At 38.1% G+C, this 13,170-nt stretch overlaps 1 protein-coding gene across 7 annotated transcripts in view; it reads right to left on the bottom strand.

Moving 5' to 3' along the window:
• The window catches only part of rims1a (regulating synaptic membrane exocytosis 1a), an 84,398-nt gene that overhangs the window by 23,967 nt on the left and 47,261 nt on the right, over positions 1-13,170 (bottom strand). For all 7 annotated transcript variants that reach the window (XM_016276872.1, XM_016276874.1, XM_016276877.1 and 4 more), the window contains 9 exons: positions 9,437-9,738; positions 7,526-8,340; positions 4,680-4,720; positions 3,652-3,762; positions 3,354-3,453; positions 2,555-2,678; positions 727-773; positions 493-608; positions 277-407 (listed from right to left, as the gene is read on the bottom strand). In XM_016276872.1, the coding sequence (XP_016132358.1) occupies positions 277-407; positions 493-608; positions 727-773; positions 2,555-2,678; positions 3,354-3,453; positions 3,652-3,762; positions 4,680-4,720; positions 7,526-8,340; positions 9,437-9,738 (1,787 nt within the window). The remainder of the gene's footprint in view (positions 1-276; positions 408-492; positions 609-726; positions 774-2,554; positions 2,679-3,353; positions 3,454-3,651; positions 3,763-4,679; positions 4,721-7,525; positions 8,341-9,436; positions 9,739-13,170) is intronic.

Here is a 13,170-nt window from a genome sequence, read left to right as displayed (position 1 = left end):
CTTAATAATTTTGTTGAATCTTTTTCAGGATTTTTTTTTTTGATGAATAGAAAAAAAAATTAAAATAGAATTTATTTGAAATATGTATCTTTTGTAACACTAAATGTCTTTACTGTCACTTTTGATCAATATAATGCAATTTAATGCCATTTAATGCCATTCCCTAGTCTCCAGTAGAGTACAGGGTTGTCACAGTAAAAAAAAAAATGTCTGTAGTCGATACAATACCAAATTGCTTGACACTAAAACTAACCCCACAGGAAACATCTAATATACCTTCTATCGGGCAGGAAGTACATTTTGACATAGGGGTTTCTGGGTCGTCCATCTGATCTGGGTGTCAGGTCTATAGCCTGCAATACGTTCACTATCAGCTGATGGCCAACCTTATCGTACCACATTTTCACCTGCAAGACATAAATACATAAACAGCGAATAAACAAACACTCTAAGCACAACATTGTGAATGTACATACTTAAGTATGCACTGACCGACAGCTGTCCAGGCAGTAGCTGAGGGGCATCTCTAAGACCACTTGGGCTGGATGGGGACAAGACAGATATAGAGGGTCTTTCCATCTTCTGTGATTCGAAGGAACTTGAACCTGCTGCAGAGGGACAAGAAAAAACAGTTGTTGAAAACATCAGAATAATGTTTGCATATAAAAAAAATCATTATTTTGATAGTTCACAGTTGATTCATGAATCATTTAATTCAGTACGTACTAGATTCTAATGGAGGGTGTGATGTTTCTGGTATTCGTGGTATATCACTGAAAAAAACAAAAAAACAAATCCATACATTTGTTGTCAAGTACACTACTATTCAAAAGTTTGGGTCGGTAAGATGTTTATAAAATAAGTCTCTTATGCTCACCAAGGCTGCATTTATTTATAGAAAATACAGTAAAAAAGTAATAATATTGTAAATATTATAATATTTTAAAATAACTGTGTCTATTTAAACATGTTTTAAAATGTAATTTATTTATTTGATTGAAAAGTTACATTTTCAGCTGCCATTTATCAGTGTCATATTATTCTGTAGAAATCATTGTAATATGCTGATTTAGTGCTCAGGAAATATTTAATATTATTAATATTGAAAACAGTTCTGCTGCTTAATATTTTCTGTGGGAACCATTATACACTTTTTTCAGGATTCTTTGAAGAATATAAAGTTCAAAAGAACAGCATTTATTTTAGCATAATAAATGTCTTTATATCCACTTCTGATCTATTTAATGCATCCTTGCTGAATAAAAGTATTCATTTATTTTTGTAAAAAAAAAAAAAATTTAATTAATTAATACAAAAAAAAAACTTACTCTAAACATTTGAATGTTAGTGTATTTGGGCATTTAAGCCATATATAATGTATGAATATTTTTGTATTATACAACAAAATATCATATATAGTGTCATTTATTTTGAAGCAATATAGCACAAACATGTCTTTGACATTTGTTAGGATTGAAATGATAAAATGTTCGATAAATTGTTTAAAATATTTGACAAGTTTGTTTTCAGAAAAGCTCTAATATAATTTTTAGCAGACATTTATGTGCAATTTAGGTGTCCAAATATTCTGGACACTGACTAATATTTTCAAGTCAAACATCATCAGCCAGAGGTTACAGTGCATCACAAGCTCTTTATAAGGGCTTTAGGGACAGAAGACAGAAGCAAATGAAGAGAGAATTCAGAGATGAGGTCCAAAAAAAATAAAAAATAAATCACAGCACCTCTTTAGACTGTGTTTTACTTGCAGCTAAGATTTATACACCCTTTTGCAAGTATTTGGAGAGAAATCAATGAATACATCTTTTTAAAGAAGTGGGAGGACAGAGCAAAGGAGAGTTTAATGGCTTACAGTGAGAACTAAACACAATACAAAGTTAAACATCTATTGCACAGCTATTCAACTGCCTGTAGACACTTCAAACACTCTTGTTTAATAATTGGTTCAACTAGAATAAACACTTTAAGGGGTCATGAAATGGAGAATCAAAATGTTCTTGATATTTGCACATAAGAGGTTAATCTACAATAAAAAAATGCAATTTTCAAAACTAACTCCCCATTTTAAAATACTAGAATACTACTAATTTACTACTACTAAATTTTTAAATTACTAAAATACTACTAAAACCCCAGGATTTGAAATCAGGAGAATCGTGATGTCACAATTCACCTCTATATGAGTCATCACTGTATGTAATCCGAGGAGGTGTGTTATGAACAACTCATGTCTGTCATAATGAATATAATGATACATCAATGATGCTTCTGTTAGGTAAAGAAAGACTAAATCTTTGCTAACTTTATAAACTAACCTCAAGAAACAGAATATAAAAATAGAAATAACCTATTGTATTTAAATTATGACCATTTTTGTAGACAAAACCAGACTAAGATTATAAGTGCACCCCAGGAAACATTATAAAATAATTTACAAAATGCAAGCAATGACCCCTTTAAAAATGGTTTTGCTGCTTTGCCTTTAGTTAACCGAGAGTCAGATTTCCAGTAAGGTGTGTGAAGGACGACTTACCCTATTGGCCTTGATACTATTAACTCAACTCGTGGTTCTGTTTGGGAATTCAAGATGATATTGTAAACTTCTTTCTTGGTTAACCCAGGTAATGATTTACCATTCCACTGAAGCACCTCATCACCTACAAACAGCCAAAATGCGTGTTGTCACATTCAATTCCTGCACACATCTGAGGACAACCACCATTAAATTCTTAAAATAGAAATTTCACAGATTAAACACACTCATTAAACATTTTCAAAATATCTGAGGACTAAATGCATTATTAAATTAAATTAAGACTGTCAATTAAATGTGCTAAATTAGCACAGTAAATTACGCAAGTCTTTCCCCTACCATCAGTAATTTAAGCTTGAAATATAACCTCATGTTTTTTGCAACAGAATGCAGACAATATGCAAACAATATACTGACTTCTAAAGACGTTTGTGGTCTGTGTTTATTAATTTGTCACAATAATGAAAAATCTTGATTTGGGGTCTTTTCTTTGTAAATACTGATATATGCCAGTGGTTTTCCAATGACCCCCATTGCCCACAACAGTATTCTAAAGCTCCGCCTCCTATATACAAAATCTTGATTTTTAGTCATTTTAACTTGTTGTAAATAATCTGAAGTCACATTAGAAGCTTGCTAGTGGGCACTGGTCCTGGTTGAGAACCACTAATATATGCATCCATACATGATTAATTTGCTAAATCAGTGTATAAGGTAATTTACTTGATTACAATGTTTAATCAATTAACAGTCCTAGTTATTTAAAACTGAGAGAAACTGAGAAAAGTTCTGGACTCACCAGCCCGTAGATGACCCACCACATCAGCTAAACTACCTTTCTTGACTTTGATGATGAAGGCCCCTAGTCTCCCAGTTTCTGTAATCTTCCCCCCGACCACCTGTACCCATACAAATCATTTAAAGATGGGTAAAGTCTACAGAGAATTCATAAATGACAGTACATTGTGTGTGTGTGTGTGTGTGTTTTCATTTTTTGTACATGGTCCATGACACATGGTGTACTTGTTGTTTTCATAACATTTAGGAGTGGAACTTGTGTTTATACCGTATGTTTATGCAAGTTGCTCTCCCCTCACCTTTAGCCCTAGCAGAGCCCCAGCCTCTTTTGGCATGGCTGTTCTCTTGCTCAAAGTGATTCGGCCAATTAAATGATCACCTTCCTTGGAGGGCTGCCATGTAACCGGATGCTAAAGAGAACAAGGCAGAGATTAATCCCATCAGAGAAAGGACCATTCCATTACATCTAACCCTTACCTCACCTTCACACTCATGCGCATTCACACACACAGACACAACCAGGGTTATTATAGCTAACAGAAACAGAAACATTTTCATTTAGTTTCACTTCATGTAATTAAATAACATAGTAAAACTGAAATAAAAATGAAAAAAAGATTATATAGACATAAAAAAGCACAACACAAGAATTACTAAAACTTTAATAACTCTACTAACTTTAACTAAAAGGAATATATAAAAACTTCAAAATATATATATAAAAAAAACTATATTATCTCAATTATACTAAGTAATACTGCACGCAACTCACCAGTGTTCTCAGTTACTCTAAAGCTAAGTTTAAAAAAAACAAAATTTACTATTGACTTTCTTAGTTCACCCTCCTGTTCGTCTTGTAAATGATGGCAAACAAAAAAAATTGCTATTGCAAAGAAAATGTGTGTCATTCTAATACTTATTCCAAAGGTTTATTCAAAAAGTTAATTTTCCACTTGAGACCACACAGGCCTAATGTTAACCAATGTGCAAATAGCTATTTAGTAATTGTTTTAGCAAAATTGCATTTGGTATTGCTCAAATCTGGTGTGTCACATTTACATTTATAAATTTTCATTCAAGCTATGCATTTTATAACTTCATGCATTTCTTGGGAATCTAACCCATGACCTTGGCAATGTGAGCTACAGTGGCATAATATATGTAACAAACACATCCAGTTAATTTACAGTTTACAGATCAGTCAATTTACAAGTCCTGCGCTACATTTTCCTCTAAAAATATATCACATTATGGAAGTAAAATGGTCAGTGAACAATCAATGAATGATGAATTTAAATGATTAAAACACAATGTAGGAATGACTTACATGCCACGCAGTGGGGCCCAGTGGACAGCACTCCCAGTCCCCTAAAACACACACACAAAAGTTCATAGAGATACACTGTACAGTACATATGCTGACTATGTGAGCTGCCACCTTACACTAGCCAGAGTCCATCTCTAAACCCACTCTGTTTACGCTTAATGAATATCTGAGCCCCAAAATGGCACCTGCAGCCAAGATCTCACGGTAAAATATGTTCTGCTTTGACCCACCTGCAGTGCAAGAGGGAGCAAGAGTGTTTGTGAATATATGTTTAAGAGCTACATTTAGTCCCCAGACAGTGGAATCAAATGCTGACACCAAAAACGCTTTCCGTGACATTGGCATTCTATTTACTGTTGGCATGCTATATGGATGAGTGCTTTATATGCGTTTCTGGGGTGTTTTCTGGATATGTTTGAGCACATAGGGTGTCTTGAGCATGATGCGAGATGGTGAAAAGTGCTCAAATTGTCATCCGAAAAACAAAAATAGATTGTACAAATTAAATGTTGCCATAGACATCAGATTTGAATTACTTTCAGTCAGCTTTTAAAAGGTTCAAAATAAAAGTGTGATGTACTTTCGGTTGGCCAGTAGCTTTTATATGGATAAATGTTCAATAAATAATAAGTGCTATTTGCTAGAGAAGCATCACTTTTATTGATATGATACTTTTTTTTAAAAAAACCTTGTGAATGATGAAACTGACAAAAAAATCCCACAAATTTGCTTTGAAGACTTAAATATTGATTTGGGGATGGGCTCTTCTGACTCAAAATCATTAAAAACACCTTAGAATCACACAAACATACACATGTTTATATAGATTAATATATATACAAATACTGGTTATTTTACAACATGACTCATCCAATCCAATTTTTAGAATCAAAAGTATTGATTTTATAAAGTAGCTTCAGCTAGTGAGGCATCTGATTAAAAAAAAAAAGGTTCAGGTGTTCAAAATAAGGGGAAAAAGAGACCTTGAGACCTGGATAGCTTACTTACAAGTATGTCACTCAGGGAATCTTCATAGGTTACTTTTTTAAGGAAGGCTGCTTCTTCACTGTCTAACCCAGTTCTGAGCAGGGTTATCCTATAAAAAGTTACTCTAAATAAAAATGTTAAACTCTGGAAAGCAACAAAATTCAACTATCACTCCTGAAAGTTTTAACAGCTAAAAAAAACAATGAGCACAAAACAATGAGCAACTCACAAAAGAAACATGTATAAGTCATAATAAAATGCCATAAAGTAATATTAAGAAGAAGAGGTCTGCATGAAGTATTAGCTGTCTAAGGGTATAAATGTTTAATATATTGCTTGTTGCATGGTGGATTGGTCCCCTGTGTGGGTTTTTATCTAAGCCTTGTACTTCTCATTCACATGACCGCCAAAATATAGTGCTTAGCAAATAAATATTTCATTAGTACATAGTTTCACATTGCAACATACATTATGTATTATGTATACAGTATGTATTGTTACACATTTGTATTAATCTACTTCTAATAATTCTAACTTTCCAAGGTAACAACAAAGAAATCAAATCTAATAAATATCAATCTCTGCTCAAGATTTTGTACCCAGTTCTGTACAACTAAAAAGCAACACTGAGTTTAAAGTTCAAATTTCTTGTAATAAAGAAAATTATAACAGAACTAATATATTAACTTTAAAGGTGTCAACTTCAATTATTCAGTTCCTATTCTTTAGAAGAAAGAGTCAATTCTCTTACCTGTCGTTTCTGTTGAACCTGATGAAATGTTGTTGCACTGATAAGAGCAAGCTTGTTTTCTGCTTAACCTCCTCTCAATGTCCTGTTCTCCTATTTTTAGTCTCTCATTCCTTCTCCTATAGCCTGTCTTTCCTATTCAACTCACAATGTTTACATTTCACCCCTGGCTTGTGTTAATACACTGACCTTTTAAGTCTGTGTTCAGTCAGTTTGCCAGGCTAACAGCACACAGTGCAATGTGAATAACCTCCTCTCCTTCACACCCCAACCTTCAACCAGTCAAAACCAGTGAACAATTATTCTGCGCATACCATCTCCTTTATAAATATCCACTGTAGATACACTGTAAAATACTGTTATTAAGACTTGGATAAGTAATTCATTAGTATGTAAATTAGGTTTTCAGCTTATTACACACAAATATCTATCTATCTATCTTTATTATTTTTTTTTAATTAACTACTGTTTATTCAGAAAGGATGCATTAAATTTATCAGATCAAGTGACAGTAAATACATTTATACAATATTTCTATTTTAAATCAGTGCTATTCTTTTCAACTTTCTATTTACCATAGAATCCTGAAAAAAAAAATCTGGAAAACAATTTCCGTACAACTATTTTAAACATTGATAATGATAAGAAATGTTCCTAGAGCACCAAATCAGCATTTTAGAATGATTTCTAATCCTAAACATTTAAAAAGTAAATGTATATATAACATGTCAAATGATTTCTTTTTTTTAAATAAAAATCAGTACGTTTTATAAAGTATAAAACTTGTCGGCACCAATAGCCTCGTGGCATATAAGAAAGAAAGAAAGCAAGAAAGAATGTAATGAATTAATTTAAAAAAGTATAAAACCTGCAGGACCTTTATGGACAGTCATTGCTGCAAACCCTGCCATTTGCACACAAAGCAAATGAATGAAGCAATCTCGCTAATCCATTGCAAACCCGTTGCAAAAAGCACTAAATTCATCAATCAAACTAAATATTACATTCATATTGATGGTGATTTCCTTTTCTGAATCATGGAGGTTTGTGTTTATGCAAACACATGATTAAATTTATAAATTACACAAAAGCAGGTATCCATCTGACTCACCTCTCTCACTGACGCTCTCAATCTCCACATCTTCACAACTGGTGTATTCCGGTGTCGAACCGGCCTCTTCCTCCGAGCTGCTAACAGACATCTGCCTCTTGTTTCCTCCCCGTTTGCTCTTGTAGGGGCGGGGCGGGGGCGGTCGTAGAGATTCCGATTGGTCAGAGCTGAGCGAATCATTGCGCAGCATGCTCTCAGCTTTTTGACGTTTCGATTTGCGCAACAGCGCAGCCGAGCCAGGGTCCAGGTGGCTCGGCTGCAACTTCCTGTCCCATTCCTGAGGCTCCCTGAGCTCAGGTGGGCCTGCGGGCATGGCAGGGCCCACCCTGAACCCTGGGGCAGGCGGCTGTGGGATGTGGTTCGTTTTAGGTGGAGGACCCTGCACAACAGGCGCACCCTGCAAACCTGTACCCCCCGCGGTCCTCTCTGGGGCGTAGGCCTGCTGCTTGCCCTCCAGTGAGGCTTGCCGCCCATCTGTCCATCTATGTGCACCTCTGTTGTCCTGCACCATCTCCCCTGCCTCCCTCGGCTTAGGATGCATACGTCCATCAGGCTCCGCTGGCCGGAGTTTGGGCGGATGATGTGAAGCATTTGGGTCAGTCCTGCACTGTTCCCTGGGTGGTTTCTGCTCCGCTTCAATTCTCCTGGTCTCAGGACTATCGTGCTCCTGAGAGCGAGTCTTCATCAGTCTTCGACTTTCTCTCCGATTTTCTCCAGTATCTCGCTCCTCGGAGTGGATTTTGGATAGGCCTCGCCGCCTCTCACCTCTTGACCCAAGCTTGCCATTCTGATCAGAGGCTGCTGGTGGCTTTTTTCTAGAGGTCAAATAATTGCACAGTATCACAAAGAGACATTCTTACAGACAGTCTTTCCCAATTTAAAAGAACTGGATGTTGTTTTAATGAGACAACGCAGTGCATACCAAATGAGTAACACAATGTCATGATGCTTCTTGTTTGTCATGAAAATACTCGCCTAAACTGGTCTGCAGGTCTGAGCTGGTTTAATGTGGTTCTCAAGCCTGGCCAAACTTCATCTAGCCGGATCTAGCTGGCTAAACTGGTGTTTAGCTGGTTTAGTTGGCCAGCTAAAGAGTGCCCAAACTATGATGAAATCTAGTAGTGAATATCTAAGATATTCTAAGAGTAAAAACACTCTTAAAAACAATGGTTCTTTATTGGCATCCATGGAACCTCACAAGGTTCTTTTTAATGGAAAAAGGATCTTTAGATTATTTAAATGTTCTTCACACTAAGGAAAATAATGGTTCTTTTAAGAACTGGTCACTGAAAGGTTCTTGGGGAATCAAAAAAAATTGTAGAAAAAAGAGTGTACCATATATACAAATAAAATGTGTCATCCAAAGCTATCAGGTAATTTATTTAAATGTGATTACAACAATACATCTTAACTGCAAAAAAATAAACCATTTATAATTATTAAAGTCGACATTAAAATGAAAGTAGTGATTATCTTCCCTATTTTATCAGAGTGAAACGGCTACTCAAGCAAGAAAAAACGTAGGGTGGGACTTGATTTTGTCCATCAGGTATTGATTGGATCGTTGGATTGTTGTTGTTTGCCAATTGCTGAGATCTCATTTGAGTGACAGGTTGCTGGAGGGATCATTGTACTGTTCTCGCACTGTTGCACACGTCATCAGAGAAGAGATGCTATTGCGAGGGGGAGGGAAGTCAATGTTTTTAATTAAAGATTACAAGGGCAACTGAACTAAAAAAAATTGTGCACAGATGAATAATTTATAATAAACACCGCAATAGTCCATAAACAAGTAAGAATTGTCAATTCTGACTTTAATAATTTTTTGTTCATTATAACCTTTAAAAAATATTTTGGGAAACAGTTACTTTTCTAGATTTTGTATTGAGAGAGTGAGAGGCTGAAGTGTACCTTTCTTGTGGAGGCTCACTGCGTGACCGCGATGACAGCGTGTCGGCTGACCCTGTGGAAGGGCCTTTTCTGGGGTCGGTCGGGGCATGTGGCTGGGTATCATGGGCAGTGGAAACGGAGGAGTCGAGAGGGTTCTGAGACCTAGAGCGCACCTTCTTCTCCCCAACGGGATCTCCACACATGGCCGGTTCACTCACTGCTGACCCAAGCTCTCCAGCCTTGGGCCCATGACTTGGAAACCACTCTCCTGATTTAGTAAGCATATCCTGTTGCCTTCGGCACTTGTTACATACCCACATTACCTGGGGTAAAAGAAATATCATATTTCAAATTTAAAGTTTCACTAATTTTGTGAAGGTGAAGTGTGTAACTTCTGCAATTTTAAACATAACTGCAAAAATAATGAATCCAAAAATGGTTTACTTATTATATTAAACTGAAATATAAGAAAGTGTTTTGACAGAAAAAAATTACATACTTCACATGTGTGTGACATTTTAAATCTAACAAAATAATACAAAATTCAAAAAGATGGCAGATGAAATTAGGATGACATTCATTTCATGCATTCCTTGATTCTGGGTCAGTGACAAGTTGTGTCCATAATAAAGAAAGAACATTTTTTATGTTGGTTTCATATGTTTTTTTTTTTTTTAACTTTAATTCCATTTTTACGAACATTTTAAATTTAATGACAATAAAATGTCATGTGGTATAACCAATAAAAATGCAATAATACATTTTAATAAACTATTAAATTATTATTTAATAAACTGAAGCATTTTTAGCATTAGCACTGAAGCATTATTTTTCAAAAATATAATTGTTATTATTATTATTATTATTAATCATTAATGAATAAAATGTATAAATTTAAACTCGTCTAATTAATCGCATTTCTAATGATTTAAAAAAATAATAAACTAATAGATTGTTGCATGCATATATTATGCAAATTACTGTACATGTGATACCCCAAGTTCACATAAAAATTGTCTTCCCTGACTACACAGCTACAGATGAAAGGGTTCTTCATCATGTGGTGACCAAAAATAAAAGCTGAGGCGTCAAAAAAAGAGCTAATCTGGCAGAGACACTGAAACCCTGCGATACGTGACTCAGGTCTGACAGACAAAACGGCAGCCCGCTATAAGGGATAATGTAGGCAGGAGGAGGTGTGAACTGAAAAAATGAGACAGAAAGGAAACTGTTGTGCTAGCAGGGATAAATGTAAAGACAAACAATGAATATAAGGTAGTAATGTTAGCTGACAGAAGGTGGGTGTTGTTGAAACAAGAGGTTGAGACTTGAAACTGCGAGCTCCGTGGGAAGTAATCACATGCCCACAGAGCAAAGGCATTGACCGTGGTCACTGTGGGAAGATTCGCAGGAACTGTGGGGAAAAGTACGGAGGGTCGGGCCGTGCTACACGCAAACATTAGCAGCGCTATCCATCACCCTCCTCCACACACACAGAAAGCCTGCCTGCTGATTCCTTTAGCAGGAGGATCAGGAGCGAGGAACACAAAAGATCTTGGCACATTCCAAATTTTTTCTCCTTTTTTTTTTTCCACTTCCCTCCTCCAGATTGCTTTTGATTAAAAGCTTTGGAGGTTGAGCGCGAGAGTGAGCGAGCGAGGGACACGCATCAACACGTCTATATTTATCCAGGCAGCCGCCCAGCACCATTGGGGATATGTTAAAAAATTCCCCAGCTCGCTGCATAACTTTACTCAGTGAAGACTACCACTGATCCTGTAGATGCAAGGCCAAACAAGTGATCTTACACAGCGCAAACACACACGCATGCATTTAACACGCAAACATATACACACACGTAAGCTTACGCACACACGCAGCCTTCTGCTGCTGATGTCCTTGCCAGACAAACATGCTCTGTGGTTATAGTCGGAAAACGAAATGTTCAAATGTGCCACCTGCTACCAGAAATCCTGTCCTAGTTCCGCTTCTTTTTCTTTCTTCTTTCACTTTCTGTCACTCAACTAACTTATTTAATCATTCTAAACTCTAAATCAAAATGCACAGAATTTGGCTTACTGCAATCATAAACTAAACAAATCAATAATATTTCTCTAAAACTTTAATACCATAAAAACTTTCACACACAGTAAGCAGCCATCATGATCACATCTATGACAATAAAACCCTCATCACATGTGATTCACACACTCAATCATTTTCATCAAAACCTAAAATCACTTTGTATCACCGTCAACTTTTTCATTAAAGAGCAATATTTGGAAATTATTTTCTAGTGCATTTTTACCTTCATATGGGTATTTTCCCTTGCCAATAAAAAAAAAAAACACAAAGTGTGTCGTCCATTTATACCAAATACTTTAAATTAATGAACTAAAATAATTGAAAATGCATATAAAATTATTGAACTGTCCTAATGTTGAGTTCCCTTTCAGTCGGTCACTCTCGACGTCACGTCGGATGACCGACGAAATTGGGATCTCGCTTAGAGAGACCAATCCACTTCGAGTGTAAACTAAACGAGCCAATGCACATTGGCATGCGATTATTGCATCCAGCTGCTGCTGCTCACAGCGTGAGTATAAGTAGGCAGCAGATGCAGTGCATATTCAGCTTTTCGCTTTGGAGCCGAGCGAAGACGCATCTTTTTAAAGATGTCGTACCATCCGTGTGTTTCTGGGTGCGGTCGTTACCTGGTGCCGGGTGATGGTCACGATCGCTGCCTCTCGTGTTTGGGCACGTTGAGGTGGCTTTCGTGGATGACTCATGCTCCCATTGCGGGGGTATGACCATCTTGGAGTTGCGGACCAGACTCCGTTACCTGCAAGGGGGCGGAGTGCCCGTGCCACTGCCTAGATCTGGGGTTCCCTCTGGCGGCAGCCGGGGGCGCCCTTTTTCTGGCAGTGGGCGGACTGGTCTTACGGTCACGGTGAGGAATTCCCCTCCGGGGATTCCCCAGCCAGCCGGGACTTCGAAACTAGCGGAGCTCTCAAAAGAGCAGGCTGGACCCTCCTGGACCCTCGCTGGGACAACCTGTTTCTTCTGAGGCTCCCCCCGATGATCGGATGTCGGCTGCAGCATCGGAGTCCCCCGGTGGAGCGGTCAGTTGCGATTCAGTTGTGTCCTAATACCGCCTCCAGCCGGCAGGGAGAACCGTGCCTCTCCTCCCGGGTCTGTAGGTACTCGACTGGCCAGCGATGCTTATACGGCCTGTGGAGAAGCTGCGTCTGCCTTACACGCTTCGGCGTTATTGCAAGTGCACCAGGCTAAGGCACTGAGAGACTTGCACGAGGGTGGTCACGACCCGGAAGTTCGCAGAGAACTCCGCACCGCGGCGGACCTCGCGCTACGAGCGACGAAGATTACGGCGTGGTCTCTGGGTCGTGCGATGTCCACTATGGTGGTCCAGGAGCACCATTTCTGGCTGTGACTGGCTGACATGCGCGAGACGGACAAGACACGATTCTTGAACGCCCCCGTGTCCCAGGCCGGCCTTTTCGGCGACACGGTGGAGAACTTGCCCAGCAGTTCTCCGCTGACCAAAGCAGACCGAGGTCATCAGGTACATCCTGCCTCGGCATGCAGCCGCCCCGCCCGTCCAGGCCCCCGCCAAACCTGGTGGCAAGCAAAAGAGCAGAGGCCCTGAGACGGGCAACCCAGAGGTGGAGGGACCTGCTCTTCAGGAGATGGTAAGCACACCACTCCCTCCCCCGGAGGAGGGCCGGGCGGAGAAT

The sequence above is a fragment of the Sinocyclocheilus grahami genome, unplaced genomic scaffold, assembly GCF_001515645.1.
Source record: "Sinocyclocheilus grahami isolate Dianchi unplaced genomic scaffold, SAMN03320097.WGS_v1.1 scaffold106.1, whole genome shotgun sequence".
In the NCBI taxonomy this organism is placed as follows: domain Eukaryota; kingdom Metazoa; phylum Chordata; class Actinopteri; order Cypriniformes; family Cyprinidae; genus Sinocyclocheilus; species Sinocyclocheilus grahami.
Note: the sequence above shows the minus strand (reverse complement) of the source record. Positions and strands in the feature narration are given on the sequence as shown.